Source organism: Lissotriton helveticus, chromosome 9 (genome assembly GCF_964261635.1).
Source record: "Lissotriton helveticus chromosome 9, aLisHel1.1, whole genome shotgun sequence".
Lineage (NCBI taxonomy): Eukaryota > Metazoa > Chordata > Amphibia > Caudata > Salamandridae > Lissotriton > Lissotriton helveticus.
This window is the reverse complement of record NC_136070.1, coordinates 915,504,406-915,522,281: the sequence shown is the minus strand read 5'-3', so window position 1 is coordinate 915,522,281 and position 17,876 is coordinate 915,504,406. Positions and strand designations below refer to the sequence as shown.

The following is a 17,876-nucleotide window of genomic DNA, read 5'->3' as shown; positions in this document are numbered from 1 at the left end:
AATTGGTGTGTTTCTGAGACTGTTTTGAAACTCAAAGTACTTGCTAAGGTGAGAAAAAATTTCTTTAATTTAGATAGAAAATAGTGTGCTTTAAGGAGAAAATTATGAAGAAAGTTGTGTTTTTCAAATGTTGCTTTGTCTCAAGTGTTTCACAAATAGATTTTGTTTGTTTGAGAAATTGTAATTGGAGAAAATGTGAAGTATTAGTACTGACAGGGCTTTTATGTGCATAGGAGCTGTGGAGTGTTTTCAAATTATGACTTGTAAATCGTTTTTGAGAAAAAGCAATGGTTTTAATATTGATGAGAAGGACATAATGGTGTCTGCTTCTTTATAAGGTAATTGAGAGTCTTTCCCATTTCAATGTAAGAAGTTTGTCTGTGGAGCAAATTGCTTGTAAATATGCTCCCACCTGTGCATGGCAAATTTAGATTTTGAATGTTTCCGTTACATAGGCATGTTAAAGGTGACTGAAACATGCTGCAAAGGCAATCAAAAAATGCTTTTATGTGTCTTAAGGACATTTTAAGTCATTTCCCCATGTGCAGTGTTTTCAAATTATGAGTTGAAAATCGTTTTTGAGGTAAAGGAATGTTTTCAAAATTTATGTGCGCCATATGACCCCAAATTTTTTTTTCAGGGGTGCAGCAGGGTGTTCTTGAGATACCCCTGCACCGTCGGAAAAATTCGTAATTTGCGATGAGGTAATTGCTAATCGCAAATTGCACCTTCATTCCTATGGGCCTCCTGCTGCATGGAAATGAATGGGTAATCTTGCTGAAATGCAAAGTCGAATCTGTATTTAAAAGGGTCTGCACCTCTGTACGGGTGTTCGCTATGTGAAGCACGAAAGTTTCACGGGCCGAACTCAAGGCCACCTCTCTCTGAGACAAAAGAGCTCTTATTCTTGCCATGCTGTTGAAATGTGCTCCCAAGGTTGGTATTTGTGGCCAGATTGAAAACTCCCTATGTTCATGTGTGGGAGGAAATAGAACATTTCTGCAGCAAATAACCCGTTCATTTACTGTTACGATAAAATGAATACTTTTAATTAACCCAGAACAATCTTCATTATTGAGCATCAAATAACTACCATTTTCCAAGAACTTGAACGTGGGGATGATAGCAGGAACTGGCGTGCCTTGCAACACGCAAGCCATATTTGGTCGGTGTTTGTTGCATGAACCGTGTAACTGTCTGTGCCTACACATTAGTGAATGATCTGGCGTCTCAGTGCATTCCTCTCCATTCAGATAAAGTTCTTGATCATCTTTGAAAATCTGTATGTGTATGGAAGCGACCAGACTTGATGAAGAAAACCACTACCTAAAGGTTAATAACGACCTATTGGTATATATTTCATACAATTTGAAAACTTATATAAAGCAAAAGGCAGCGTTATTAAACCGTGGATAAGGCACGTTGCCAAAGCAGTCAACCTTTTGGATTTATACTGGAAATGTTAAAGGAAGAATTACGGAGTAGGGCCTGTAAATCTTTAATAGACAACGAGTAAAATTACTCCAACCATCGTATTCCTCTAACTCCGGGATAGTAGGGGTGTTTAATTTTTTAGAAGTAGCCAATCCAAAGCATTTGGTCTGGGAAATTGTTTCATTCACAAACAACATATGTTTTGGGATGAGACATGCACGGTGGAAAGCCTCAGTGCCTTGTACCTGCCAGGTTCGTGAACCCCAAACTGATGTAGATCCTGGATATTTTTACTCTGTATTACGTTAGCATGGTCTCATTACTGGTTTAAACGCCATTTTTCCTTTTTTGTAACTTCTGCACACGACACTTAGTTGTTGCTTTAGCTTTCAGCCTACCTGCGTCAAGATCTATGCCTGCTTCAAGCAGGCGCAGGATTTTGATGTAGCTTTGTCCTATCTGATTGTAAATGCGGCACACCGTGGGTGGCAGAGCAGCGGTGCACGTTAACTGGTGCATCCCTGGGGATGTGCTAGTTAATATAAATCTGCCCCTTTACATTTAATTATGTGCAGGGGACACAGAGTAGGTGAGGTTTATCCAAGGTTAAGAAGAGATGAGTCCTGTTCAGTGAAAAATTGGAGATAGGCTTCAGTATATTATATACTTAAGTAGTGTGTTAAGTTTTTGATGACTGTTATTAATTTACTGTTGGGTAATAGTGGTTAATAACATTTTTTATTATATTTTACCACAGATTCAACTGCACATTATTTCAAGATTTTAGGATGCCTAGCAAAGAAAGAGTAAGAAAGGCTGGAAAACGTCAAAGACAGCAGGAGCATGGAATATTGCAGCAGTCCTCTAACAAAAAGATTTGTCAAGTCACCAAGAAAGCACCGGGTAAGAGTCGAAAAACAGTCATAAGAAATATGTGTAGTAAAAAAAATATTACTACAGAAAATGTTTCACTCCAGAAAAGGAGACCGAATTCAAATGGTAAGGAAAGGCCAATGAGAAATGTTACTGCTAGAGTAAGAGATAACTCTATGCATGAAAGTAGAAGGAAACAACAGTTTAGGGATATTCGTAAACGAATGTTCCGCAACAGGATAATTGGGAATTTGTTAAAAAATATTAAGAAAGGTCAGCAGAAAGTGGTTTTTTATAAGAGAAAAAAAATAGTTGAGAAAGTTATTGATCAGGCATTTGAAATTAAACGTAAGTTATTTATTTTGACAATCAATAGAATTAGGAAGCTAAACAAGGTAATTTATGATTTCAAAAGAAATAGTAGATGGAAGAGAATAGTTAATCGTAGTAATTTTTGTGAAGTTTTTTCTGGAGAATGGATGCATAGTTCAAGCTCTGAGGCATTTTTTAATGAGGAGAGTTATTTCCAGGATAATGATTTGGTGCATGCAGTTGACACCAGTGGTCGAGCTTATGAAGTGAAAGATGGTTGTCCAGTTGAAAAAGAAAAACTTGTGAGAACAGAGATAGAAGAGGTGTTAGGTAATGAGGTTTTAGGGAGACGTCCTAAGGGTCCTGTGTACACCTGGAAGTGTAGTAGTATTTGCAGTGTACGACAGGATTCCATCAATTTGCTTTGTGATTTTATACGGTCATTTAGTAAGAAAAGTTTGAAGCAGAAAATGAAGTTGTTGCAAGAATTAGATCCTTGCAGAGTGAGAGAAGTGATAGGTTTGCATGGTCATTCACTGGCTTGTCTTTCCAGGAGAGTATGCCAGAGTGTTTTTCATCATTTCAGGATGCTAGCAGTGCATCATAATAAAGTGAGGAAATTAGTTAGAATGTTGTATTATGCTAAGAGTCCAGCAATTATGCTAAAACAATTATGCGCTGCTCTTTTGCATGGTTCTGAAATAGATGTGAAGAATATATGTGAAGAAATTGAGTTTTGTTACTTTGGAAGTAAAGAGGAGAATGTTGAAATTGACCAAGAAGAAGAGAGTAATGTGGAAGATAGTGTACAGGTTTCCAGTACAGATAATTTCCAGAGGGAAATTGCGACGTTTGAGGTGAAATCAAGTGAGAGGCCAAATTTCACTTGTGTGTGTTGTCGACGCACTTATTATAAGAATCAGACTAAGTTAGTGGATTTATATGGAAAAAGTGAAAGGGAAAATAATAGTGAATGGAAGGATTTTACAACATACTTGATGGTAGAAAATTGTTTTGATTTGGGATTGGATCAACGTGTGTGTACTTATTGTTGTAACAAATTAAATCAAAACCAGATGCCTGCTAGAGCAGTTCATAATAATCTGGAATTGGTTGAAATTCCTTCTGAATTGAAGGATTTAAATACTTATGAATCTATTTTGATTCAAAGTATCCATCCCTTTCAGGCTATTGTAAGAATGGAGCCAAAGACAGGGAAATTGCCTCCATCAGATTTACAGAGAGGATTAAAGGGAAGAGTTGTTTATTTGCCTCTAGATTTGAAGAAAAACATTAACACAATTGGAGTAGAAAAAGTGGAAGAGGAACCTCTGGTTATCTTAGTTAATGGGGTTCCGACAAAGAATAAGAAAATATGGCAAGATTTAGTAGATGTTAGGAAAGTCAAAAGGGCAACATTGTATTTGAAAAAATATAATAAATACTATAAAAATGTATATGTTGCAGAAGAGGAAGTAAGTGAGGAAGAGGATAGCGATTTGTGTGCTGGTCAAATTGAGAAAGTAGAACCCTGTACTAGTGAAGAAATATATGAACATTATAGTGTTCATCCTTTGCATTCCAAGGAAGTCATGGGGAATGCTATTGAGTTGTTTCAAATGAAACAAGCGAAAGGGAGTCCCATTAGTGTTTGGGAGGAAAGTTTGGAAGCTCGGTGTTTCCCACAGCTTTTTCCAACAGGTCAGGGAGGAAGATATGATGAGCGACCTCATCAAATTCCTGCTTCTGAATACCGGACTTTGCGATTGTATGCAGGAGATCCTAGGTTTCGACAATGCATTCCTTATTTGTTTCATCTCCTGTTTGAAAGCGATCTGTCTGGACTGTCATATGCAGTGAACCACATCTGGAAAAGTGGTATACACATGCAAAACATCTCGGCAAGTGACTTTATGGATAAAGTCAATGTCCAAGACAGTATTTTGGATTCTCACCTGATTAATCTCATGGCGTGTCAGCGTGGTACTAATGAGTACTGGTACTGTCGTCATGGTGATTTAAAATGTATGCTGAGGAACTTAGGAACTCCCACATGGTTCCTCACTTTGAGCTGTGCTGAGTATGGCTGGGAAGACTTACTTGAATTTCTACGAGAGGCAAATGCTAACGTAGAAAACATCGAATTCAAGACACCCGGAGAACTGTGCTCTTTGGATCCAGTCAATGTATGTAGGTACTTCAATCATAGATTTGAAGGTATGATGTCTTTCATCATGAATAAGAAGAATCCACCTCTTGGAGAGGTGTTGGATTTCTTCTGGAGGAAGGAGTACCAAGCAAGAGGTGCTCCTCATATACATATGTTGCTGTGGATCAAGGATGCACCTAAATTTGGAACGGATGCAGACGACTCAGTGATGAGTTTCATAGAACAGTATTCTACGTGTGCTGTTCCAAACGCAAAGGAGAAAAAAAGCCTAAGAGAAAAAGTTCTACGTTTCCAAAGCCATCGATGTGGAAAGTACTGTCGTCGTAAATTCCGGAACAAAGACAAGTTCTACACCAAATGTCGTTTCGGCTTTCCACGATCGGTGATTTCTAAAGGAAGAGTGAACAGTTTGATGTCTTCGCTGCGACATAATGTGATGAAGAAATCACCTAAAAACACATACAATTTGAAGAGGAACGAAGAGTCTAAGTACATCAACGACTACAACCCGGTGATTTTGTCCATGTGGAATGCTAACATGGATATACAGTTTGTGGCTGATAACTGTATGGCTGTGGCTAGGTATGTGACATCTTACATCACCAAAAAAGAGAAGACAGAATTGAAGGATATGTGGGAGGACATTTCCCATGAAAAGAGCCTCAGCAAGAAGTTGTACAGTTTCAGTCTGAAGATGTTGTCGCATCGAGAAATCGGAGCTTACGAATGTTCTGACCGGTTGTCTTCAGCAAGTCTCTATGCCAAGTCCAGGAGTATCGTTTGGGCGAGTGTTGGTCTTGCTGCAACGCGTAATCGAGTTCTGAAACCTGTGCGGGAAATTGAGTATTTGGCGGAAAAGGAGCCAAACAGTACCGACATTTTGAAGAGCAACATGTTGGATACATATTATCCAAATCGAAGCAGTCACCTCGAGAATGTTTGTCTGTATGAGGTTCTGCAAAATTACATATTCAAGAGGAACATCAAAGAAGATACTGAGAAAGGAGTGTATGCTGTAATAGGAAGTGAGGGATGTCTGGTCAAGCAAAGAAAATGCCACTTGATAAACCATCGAAAATTGAGTGGCGAATCTCCTGAAAAAAAGGAGTTTTTCTATTTAGCACTTTTGCAACTTTTTAAGCCTTGGCGTGCAGAAGAGGAACTGCTTGGAGATTTCCTCTGTTACGAAGACTCTTTCAATGCTGCCAAGGAGACCATAGAATGTCCTGCTTTTCCCAAATATGTAGAAATGTTGAATGTGGAAATTGAGCAGGAAGCAACGATTGCAGCCGAGATTGCCAGAGACAGTTCTCAGGACAGTCAGAGTTCTGCTTCATTGAGTCAGGATCCACTAGGAGGACCTCTTATCGAAAATGAAGCTGCCACTGCTATGAATGAAGTGGAAAGAGCCATGGCACATGCTCAGGAGGATGCGGTTAACTTAGAAGAGTTGGAAAGACAACTCAACGTTGAGCAGAGGAAAATATATGACGAACTTACCATGCAAATTGATCATGGATTAAGTCATGATAAGAAAGAGTGCTCATGTACGTCGTTGAAGCCTGTCCGACTGTACGTGAGTGGAGAAGCGGGAACTGGAAAAAGTTTCCTTATTAAAGCAATTTCATGTTATTTGCAGGAAAGGACAGAGTCATCGCTGTCTTGTGTTGTCACCGCTCCAACTGGACTGGCAGCACATAACATTAAAGGGATTACTTTACATCGTTTACTGATGCTGCCAGTGGAGCATGACAACAAATTAGAATATCACAAGCTATCTGGAGATGCTTGTTTTGAAGTTTCAAGAGTCTTGAGGAAAATGAAACTTCTTATCATTGACGAAGTAAGCATGGTTTCCAATGTTATGCTTGCCTTTGTGCATTTGAGAATGCAAGAAGTTCTCAAAACAGAGTATGATGTGTTATTTGGTGGCAAACACATCATTGTTTTTGGAGATCTTCTGCAGCTGACACCAGTGAAAGGGCAACCTGTGTTCAAAATGCTCACGCATGAAGATACCAGGAAGTGCTTAGGGAGTATTGGCAACGTCAATATATGGTTAAACTTCAATTATGCTGAACTGCATGAAAATATGCGTCAGGCAAAGGATGAAGTTTACAAGACTATTCTACAAGATGTTAGAATTGGAAAAGTGACCGAGCATGGGAAAGAAGCTTTACATGCACGATTACTGACAAATTTATATCCAGACGAAGATGTTGTGCCTGAGAATATTTTTCAGAAAGTTACTGAGAAAAAATCTGGAATATGTTTGATGCCAACTCTTGCAGAATGTGCCAAATTCAACAACAAAATGTTGCATTTAGAAAAGCAAGAGATTGTGAAATTGGAAGCTATTGACAGAGTAGAGCATATGGGATCAACAATTATTTTGTCTGAGAATCTGAAAACAAAATTGGATTCATTAGAGAAGAGTATATCTAAAACTGCGGGTTTTGAAAAGACTCTGAATGTGTGCTTGAACTGCCGTATAATTTTAAGAAGGAATTTACATGTTGAAAGAGGTCTGGTAAATGGATCAATGGGTAATGTTGTTGATTTTGTGAAATACAGAAATAGAGATGGAATTGAATTTTTAAAAATTAAATTTGATGGCATTGAGGAAGTACAGCTAATTGCTCGTTGTTCTGCTAGATTTTTGCTTGTAAAAGACTTATATGTTCGTCGTAAGCAGTTTCCTGTTTGCTTGGCATATGCGGTGACAATCCATAAATCGCAAGGTTTAAGTGTAGACTGTGCATTGGTGAATATTGGCAGTTCTGTGTTCAAGGAGGGTATGGCATATGTGGCATTGTCACGAGTTAGGACTTTATCGGGATTGTACTTGATTGAGTGTGATGTCACAAACATTTGTGCGGATCTAGATTGTGTTAAGGAATACAATAGGTTGAGAAGAGAGTATGCGCCACATTTGCCTCAGTATCCTTTGTTTGAGAAACGTGTGGTAGGCCGGAAACGAAGAAATGTGACCAATACTGGGGAGGTTGTAGCAAAAAGACGAAAAGTTGATGAACCTGAAATTATAAGCAGAAACAAAAAGGATTCTGTTGAAGATGTTGTTGGTTTTCAATTTGAAAACAGTTCTGGTGTCAACTGCTATGCTAATGTAGTGGTTAATGTTGTCTTTTCTCTAGAAACTTTAAAAGAACAGATTGTGGTCAATTCGGATCAAAGATTTTGCAGTTTGTTAAATTCTGTGTTAGAGAAATGTAGCACTGATAGAACAAACATAGAAAGTGTGTCTGAAATTCGAAATCTGTTAGACAGATGTTCAGGCCAAACACAATTCTCTCAAAATAGTCAGCAAGATTGTCAGGAGTTTTTAATGTATATGCTTGATGTATTGCATGATGAAGGTGTAGATGTAGATCACCTGTTTGGGCTTTCTTATCAATGGCAGCATGACTGCGAGAACTGTAGGGTATCAGCTACTACTAGTGTAGACTCAGAAAGATTTATATATTTAACTTTGCCAGACAGTAAATCAGTCTCTTTTAATAAGCTAGTAAAAGCAGCTGATCACAACATGGAGTGTAGCCAATGTAAATCTGAAATGATGTCCACTTTATTTATACGAACATATGGCCAGTATGTCATTTTAATGTTCCAACGATGTAGGCCTGATGGAACAAAATTGACAACTTTAATTAAAAATTTTGTGGCTTCACAGTTGTCAATATCAGGAAGGACTTTTGTAACTGTAGCAATTATATATCATGATGGTCCTTCAATAACATCAGGACATTATACAGCTTATTTAAAGTGTAGAAATGGCTGGTCATTCTGCAATGATTCTGTTTTAATTTTCAAAAAAAAATTGCCATATGACCTTAAAAACTCTTACCTGGTGTTTTTAAAACCAAAATTTTAGGGAAAGAATCTCGGGATGTGCTCTGAGGAATTTCAAGAAGTTCTCATGGCTCCTACACTATTTGGCCTTGAGGATAAGTGTAGTACAGAGACATAACTTTTTACCATAACACTGGACGTTATTGAGAAATACGTGCACTTTGAATGAGTTCAGAAAAACTATTTCTTTTTATAAGCTAATTGAAGCAGCGAATCAAAACATGGAGTAGAGGGAATGTAAGTCTGCAATGCTGTCTACTGTTTTACATTGCTTTGTGATTAAAAGTGATGTAGAGAATTAAATAATTGTACTAGTCATAAAGGTAGTGTAAGTCTGCTTCATAGTAAGCAGTATCAGTGTGATAGGAAATGTAGAACATGATTGAGCAAGAAGGGGAAGATATTACTAGTCCAGGATTGTGTAAATGATCTTCAACATTTTAATTCTGAAAGTTGCGGAAATGCGAAAAGACGGGATTGGCTTACAAGAAATCCAAGAGTTATACATGGCTCTGACACGATTTGGCCTTGTGGAATCGTGTGGTAGAGAGCGAGAAGTCATTTATTGTATGTAACATGTTTTTGAAAACGATGGAGGTTTTCTTTCAGAAAGTGGCGGGTTGAAAGTAATAACAGCACAACAGAGTGTAAGCTGTTCATAGGACATCCTTGGCCGTCATGGAAAGTAAGTTAACTTTAAGGAGTTCTGAATTCTGATTTGTAATGTATGGGTTTTTTAAACACAATCATTTTGATTGTGTTTTTTTTTCCCCGCTGTTATATGATGAATACCTTCAAGTCACTGTTTTAGTGAAATTTGATACATTCTGAGAACAGCAAAAATAAACCATTTAACATGTATAATTAATTCTGTTCTGTTTGCATTTATGATGTACATGTAGAACTGTGTAGGAGGCATGGAGAAGGTGAGGCTTCTGTCAGTGTCAAAGTTGTTGCATACAGTGCTCATATTCTACGTAGTCTTTTATATTTCATTACTTTCACTGTTTCTGACAGATCTAAAAATTTTTTTTTTAAAAGAACAGTAAGTATAAGGGAAGGAAACAGACAGTTATGTTAAAAGAAACACAGCTATAGGGAATAAACTAGGGATACTGTTACCCGCAATCCTCTGCTGATGATGTCACTGAGCATGTCATGAATGATGTAATATGTGACATCATCAGCAGTGGATTACGGGTAATAGTATCTCTAGTTTACTCCCCTATAGCTGTCTTTCTTTTAACATAACTGTCTGTTTCCTTCCCTTATACTTACTGTTCTTTTTTATAAAAAAATGTTTTTGGTTCGCTTCCGGTTCGCGTACCGGGGAGCGAACTGGGAAGCGAACTAAGAGAAATAGAGGTTGGCACAGTTGCAAATATTGTACCAATTTTTTTATAACGGGGAGGTAGTTCTGAAAAGAACTTTTTTTTAAATTGTTTTTGTTGTTTTATATTTTTTTTATTATTTTTCTGAACATTTTTTTACTTTTTTTGAATTTTTCTGAACAGTTTTATATTTTTTTTGTTTTTTTTTCGGAGGGGGCAACGAAAACGATTCATTGTAAAGGGCTCAACAGGAGGAAGAAAACAAAAAAAAGAATTTATTGTTTGGGGAGTTTCGGACAAACATGAGCATGATTGTTAATAGCTCTGTTGATCAGAGTGATGCTACTTTCTGCGTAGCAAATGATTCCACTGCAATGTACGCAGACTTGTTTTACTTCACGAAATCTCGTTTGTATATTTGGCACCATCTCCCTGCCCTCTGGTCCCGTTACTTTCGGTACAACAGATCTTCTGGCCATAATAGGGAGATTATCTAGGTCGTCCTGTTCCTCTTCTTCCTCTTCTTGCTGAATTATAACTTTAGCAGGTGGTCCACTCTTCCTTGGATGTGGTGGAGGTGGTGGGGAAGCACCAGCTGAAGCTAGTAAAGAAGCCATTGCTCACTGGTAACAAAGGGTCTTTCTCTCACAATGATGAAAGTCAGAGTGAGGAAAGAAGGAGGGATTTTCACCATTTGGGAAAAAAAATAGTTCTCAACCAATGAAAAGTGTTCATTTTAGATCATATGACCTAGTCTTACATCATTAGGAAACCGAAAGTGAAATGAACCAATGAAAAGTGTTATTACCAAGTCACATGACCTGCTGTGTTTACGTTACACGCTTTGCAGGGCCTCCCGGTTTGCTTCCAGAAACCTGTGCTTTGCGACTCGGTAAGCGTACGAGTTCGCTAACGTAGCACGTCATATGACGTATCACGCGACAACGCGAAACGTCATGCGGACGGGAGGCGTCACGATGTTGTTTTCTAACGCGGCAGTTGCGGTAAAGAAACGTTTACCGGCTCGCGGTCTATTTCGCGGCATCAAGGTCAGCTAACGGGAAGCTTCCCGATTCGCGAAGCGGGAACGAAGAAAAAAAAATATTTAAAAAAAAAAATTATTCATAAACATATAAAATATATTTTTGGATTTAAAGAAGAATACATTTTACAGCTACAGATATTAGCTGTTAAAAAACCAATGAAATTCACAGAAAAAAACATAGGTTATAGACCATATATAGTTAGGAATTAGCATTTACAAAACCTTGAAAATTCACTGAAAAAACCATAGGTTATAGACCATATATAGTTAGGAATTAGCATTTAAAAAACCTTATTTTACTCACACAAAACCATTGAAATTCCATATATAGTTAGTTGCACTAACTATATATCGCGCACCCGTAATCCACTGCTGATGATGTCACATATTACATCATTCATGACATGGTCAGTGACATCACTGATGACATCACTGATGACATCTCAAATGACATCACTGATGATATCTCATTTGACATCAATGGTCACATCAATGATGATATCATTAATGTGACAATACAATGCATCTCCTCACACTTTAATATAACCTCTGTTACACCCAGTGTTAAATACAGAGTATAATTTTTGAAACCATTGACACACCAATACTAGTTACTACATACCCACTCACTGATTCCTACGTCTACACACACATTCACTCATTCACCCATACAATCATTCATACATACAATCACTCATCTTTACAACACTATCATATGCACTCATACACCTATACAGACACTCACACTCTGCCACTCATCCATGGAGTTACTCACACACCTAGTCAGTCCTGTAAAGAATCAATCACAGTTCCATTTTCTAATCTACACAGTTAAACATAGAGTACCTTACATTTTAAAACATATACTAACACATACTTACTCTCTTATAGAATCACTGATACAAGTACACATTGATCTGCACAGAGTCACACACCTCCCAGCCAGTCATACACACACTCAGTCTCCCATACAAATACTTGTGCAACCAATCAATAACCCATATAGCTACTTATATAGCTACTGATCAACACATGCAGCAGCTTGCACAACAACAGACATGCTGATGCACACTTTCAGACAGTTTAGTCACTAACCCGTGCATTTAGTAAGACGCATTTAATCACTCACTCATACAGTCAATCACGCACCTACTAAAACCTTCATTGAGACACTTATACATCCACTCATTCTTCAATATGTAAAACATATTTAAACTTTACAGAAACACATAATCACTGGATGTTGTCATCAGTGATGTCATTTGAGATGTCATCAGTGATGTCACTGACCATGTCATGAATGATGTAATATGTGACATCATCAGCAGTGGATTACGGGTGCGCGATATATAGTTAGTGCAACTAACTATATATGGAATTTCAATGGTTTTGTGTGAGTAAAATAAGGTTTTTTAAATGCTAATTCCTAACTATATATGGTCTATAACCTATGGTTTTTTCAGTGAATATATATATATATGTGTGTGTGTGTGTGTGTGTGTTTATATATGCATAAATAATATTAAATAATAGTTGAATATATTTTAATGTTCTTCATATTAACATTTATCTATTACAATATTTAGTATTTACTACTTTAAACTATATTTATATTAAAAGATGCATGTTCTGGTCTATTTTTGGATGATATTAGTATCAATGATATTTTATCCTGATTTTTTTGTACTTACCATTATAAATATAGGGTCACAATAATGCAGTAAATTATATTTTTTACATGATATTTTTGTCAACAATATTGTTTGTCATGATATTGTGTCAGTGATCCCTCCCACTGTTCACCTCACTTCTCTTATCTCAATAACACACCTTCGTCCGTCCTCATCTTTCAACTCTTACTTTCCACTTTTGCTTATTTAAACAGCTCTTTCATGTCTTCCTCTCACTGCTCCATGACCTAGTCTCATGACAGTAACAGATATTATGCCCTACCTTTTTCAAACCTTCCCCACCCATCACTTTTTCTTACCTTTTTCCTTTCCTTGGTTAATCTTTTCTCCCCTTATGTCGCTTTGTTTCTTTCCCATTTTGCTTTTCTTCCAGGTTCATTTTTGTTCGCTTCTCATGTAGTCTCTCTTTCCCAATTTCTTCTTGCTTCTCTTCTCTTCTTTGCTCAAACTCCTCTCTCCATTTTTCTATTTGCTCGGCACCTTTCCTTTCACTTCACTTTGCATTGTCTTCCTGTCTTCTCTTACATTACTCTTTCTCATTGCTGAGTTTTTTTTCCTTTCCTTGCTTCATTACTTTATTCCTACCTCCTCGATCTCTTTCTCGTCTCTCCTTGTGAACTCTCCCCTTTGGCTCTCTTTGTTCTGTCAGTTCCACTCTTCACTATCCTATCACTCGCTGTCTTGTCTCGCAGTGCTCCATTTATACAACTAAATTCTCTCCTTCATTCTTCCCTTTATTAGCTCTTCTTACTATTTCACATATTTTTGCTCAATCTCTTTGTCTTACCTGAAATGGACATCAACATGTTGCTGATACAGTAAACCCAGGAGGTTTTGCCAGAATAGATCTATAATACAAACAAATACAGAAGGAACAACATTCATGGTGTGAGGTTGTGTGGTTATTTCATAACATGCACTCCAATGCACACATAAGCCCAAATACTATCTAAGTAGGTCAGCGGTCATTTTAGATCAATTCTTCAGTGTCCTCAGAAAGCACTGAGGCTTACCTCTGGCCTGAACTTGTCACCCCTCAAAAAGATCTGAACTTGTCACCCCTCAAAAAGGTATAGAACCAGGTAACATTAACCCTACCCAGATGCAATGTGATTTTGCGCCAATATTTTCTCTGTAACAATACAGTGTAAAAACAATATTTACATTATGCACCTAGAGCAATAAAAGTGTAGTTGCGCCATGTGGTCGATGAAAATAATATTTCCAGGGATAACTCCGGGCAAATATTGATGTATAATTGCACTGCCCCAGTGTAGTGTTACACAGTATGGTGCCTGACCAACGATTGACTTACACAACCATGGTTGGTTGGACCTTCAACTACTTTAAACTCCCTGAAAGATTTCGGATATTTGGGCAGGTGTGTTTGAAAAATACTATATACACAATGACTTCATAAACAGGTTTGTTTGCTGAAGCAAACCCCCAGGGGTCATGTGGGGTTTTAGACAGTTTTCAAGGTCAGAAATGAACAAAGAAGTAATGCTTTGGCCTTTCATACTGCCTGCTGAAGACAGAATTTAGGGGCAGATTTATCCACATTTTGTGTTGGTCTTGCACCACGCAAGGTAATGCAAAACCTAGATGATATTTATCAAGCCACCTAAAGTCACCTTGCATGGCTTGGAAAGTCTGGAGTAACAGAAGGCAGCACTAGTCGCTGCCTTGCATTACTATACCTGGTGGGGGTGTTGCCTGGGTGGAGCATGGGTGTTCCCATGCATCCCCTGATGTTTTCTGATGCATTCCCAGATTTACCAACACTGATAGACCTGGGAATACATCAGAATTTTATGCTTTCTGAACAGAGGCACAACTAGGAGAAACATATTTATTTCTCCTCGTTGTGCACTGAATTATGCAGCACACTTAGAAAAAGTAATATGTCTCTAAAGATTGCGTTTGTGCAGAAAGGTGTCCCTTCTTGCACAAAAACTATCCTGTCCTACCTGCAGGCATCCTTACTCCGAGGCTCAAGGGTGCCTGTGTTGGCATTAGGCTGCTAATTGTGTAGGCAAGAGGCTAGAAGAGCACCATTGATAGTGCATTCCTGTCATCTCCCTTCACACAGCGCAGCAAGTTGTACTGCCGCATAGCGCTGCATGAAATAATTATAAATATGCTCCTTAGTTTCTACTTGGGTCACAGTGAATTAAAGAGAATCAGGCAGGTCTATTTGACAAATACTATATCCACAATGACTCTTTAAGGAGGTTTGTCTGCCCAGGCAAACCCTCAGGTGTCCTGTGGATCTTTAGACTGTTTTCAAGGCCCGGAAATGAAGAAGGAGTACTGCTCTGGCTTTTGGTGCTGTTTGCTGAAGAGAGAATTTAGTGGCATATTTACAAGGGAATGGTGAAGTGTGGTGTTAAGCAAACATTGTTAACGCCACGCAGTGCCATTCTGAAAATGCAGGGATGCGCCGTATTCCCCTAGCGCTGCTGCTAAATCTAGCTGCCTAGCGCCAATGCCGGCAACCTTGCGTCACAGTGGAAGGGTATCTGCGTTAGGGGTAATGATTGTTTATGTGAAGGAAGGTGTCCCTTCCTGAACAAACAATCCAGAATGGCGAATTGTAACGTCTATGAGTACAGCATTGTGCAGCACAAATAGAAGTTGCAAATCGTCATGTTTGAAATGATTGTTTATGTGCAAGAAGGTACATCTTCCTGCACATGAATAATCATTTATAGCGATTTGCTGTTTGTATGTGTGCTGCACAATGCAGTACACATAGAAACAGAAAAAACGAGGAGAAATTAGTCATGTCTCCTCTTTTCACCATGTTAAGAGCAATTTTTCCCTGGTCTTAATTTTGGCGCTGCCTCCTATTTACACCAAGAATGCCCTTCCAATACATACCACTATGCTAGACTAAGTCTTAAACTTTCCTATTTTGTATGTGCTCTTTACAGTGCATCACACATTCAAAGCTGGAAAAGATTGGAGAAATAAAAGCATTTCTCTTCTATGGCTCCAACGTCAAAAGAGCATATTTGTTTTATGGGAAATTATGTCTACTTTTTTTAGTAGACAGAGTTTTGCATCCAAAACCTTTTGTGGGTGCATGAGAATGTCCATGTACCACCCATGGAACACCTTCTTGACTATGCTTTGTATTGCTTTCAGATAACTTTCTAGCGCCAGCGCTGCCTTGTACATAAGGCACCCTTTCAAGCCATGTTTAGCGTGAAAGGGGAGTGCAGTGGTGTTGTGGTGGGCGTTCCACCGCAACACCCATTGTATTTGACGCTGCCCCCTATGTTCAAGGGTGGCGTACATAGGAGGCAGCGTCAACATTATGACCGGGAAAACCCTGGTCTTAAGGTAGCAAAACAAGGAGAAATGCATTGTTTCTCCTCGTTTTTGCTTTTTCCATGTGTGCTGCCTTCTGATCTGCAGAGCTGTTGATCTAGTTTTGGAACACCATATAGATTCTTTACTAATAACCCCCCATGAACAGACTCAAAATCATTAGGCAGACGTTCCTTTGTCTAGGTATCCTGAAAAGTGTTCAGTCTGAGATCACGCTTTCTCTTGCTTACATTAGGCCTACTGCTACAATTAAGAGCATCAAAATTCCTTCTAAACATACTGTAATGGGTTCAAAATTCAGCTGCCATTCTGCTCCTACATCCATAGCTATGGGATCATATTAGCCGAGCCCCTCTGGCTCCCAGTTTCATGTGGGATGCTTATTTAAGCACTGAGCATAAATCACCCAGCCAAGATGTCTTCAACTAAATTTCAGAAACACTAACTTAGAAGCAGCCTCCATTTCAATACACTATTTCGGATTAAAGTTTGATTTTCAACAAATCCTGACTAGAAAGTCTTTTTGTCTCTATACAAGCCAGCAAACTTGAGAAGTCCCTTCTCCTCCACATAAGACATTACAGAATCATCTTGCCTTCTGGAACACCATAAACCATGCTTCAAACCCCTGAGTAGCAATATCTTTGTAAGAGAACTCCAATCAATTCTGAAACACCGCAACCTTTGCACAACAAGCCACTTAAAGCAAACATAACCAAGGCATAACCAAAGACGATCAATTCACCCTGACACTTTTCTCCAAGACCTTTGACTAGAAAGATTATATTGTAATATATTGTACAGTATTTTAATTTTATTGATATAGTGCTCACTACCCCATATGAAGCACTGAAGCGTTTTTTGGCGAGTAGAGCGCTACTCCGGAACTCAAAATGGATTAGAGGTGGATTAGTGTAGGGAAATATAGTTGTAAATTCGAGCACTGGACATGTGAGTCTGTTAATTGGATGTATTAAGATAGAGGAGGGATGGGGGAAGGCGGAGTCTAGAAAGTGTTTTTTGGGAGATCATAGTAGTAAAAAGAGGTTTGAGATACGCCAAAGAAGGAATAGAGGAGGGAAGAGTCTAGAAAGGGTTATTAGGTAAAATCCTAGTTGCAAAAATTAGGTTTGGGATGAGTCAAAGGAGGGATAGAGGGAAGCATCTAGAAACTGTTATTTTGGGAGATCATAGTAATAAAAGGAGGTGAAAAATAAGTCAAAGGAGGGATAGAGGACGGAGGAGTCTAGAAAGAGTTATTGGGAGATCATAGTAGTACAATGATGTTTGGGAGGAGTCAGAGGGGAGGAAAAGGATATATTGAGAGGTATAGGATGAGACAGAGCAGTTCATTGGACAGAGTTGGAGGTCTTTTTTCTTTTTTCTACTGTAGGAGTAATGTAATAAATATGTACATACAAACCTACATAGAAAGGTATACATGCATAGGTAAAATAATAAAGACATATAAAGTTTTATGATATAAAGTCACATATGTGCATATATAGATAAATATTTAGAAACTCAGACTTTCAACTATTTTTAGTGTATTTGTATTAATTGTTCTTAAAAAATTGCAATGAATTTTTTAATTTGTGTTTGTTTATTTTTATTTTTTATTTCCCCATGTTTCAATAGTGAAGCACTTATAGATACAGTTGTTATGATCATATTTACACATCGTGATATATAAAATAAAATGGTCAGTTGATACCAATGGATGTAATGCTCGTTTTATTAACTCTTCCACACGATTCCATGGGGAGAGAACGTGGCCTAACGGATAGGGCGACCGACCTCGAAGCTGGAGAACC

The 17,876-nt window shown here is 38.2% G+C and overlaps 1 protein-coding gene across 1 annotated transcript in view; it reads right to left on the bottom strand.

The window, feature by feature from the left end:
- The window catches only part of LOC144783054 (mitogen-activated protein kinase kinase kinase kinase 5-like), an 834,532-nt gene that overhangs the window by 157,960 nt on the left and 658,696 nt on the right, over positions 1–17,876 (bottom strand). Inside the window, exon 23 of the mRNA XM_078662226.1 lies at positions 13,514–13,574. Within this exon, the coding sequence (XP_078518352.1) occupies positions 13,514–13,574 (61 nt within the window). The remainder of the gene's footprint in view (positions 1–13,513; positions 13,575–17,876) is intronic.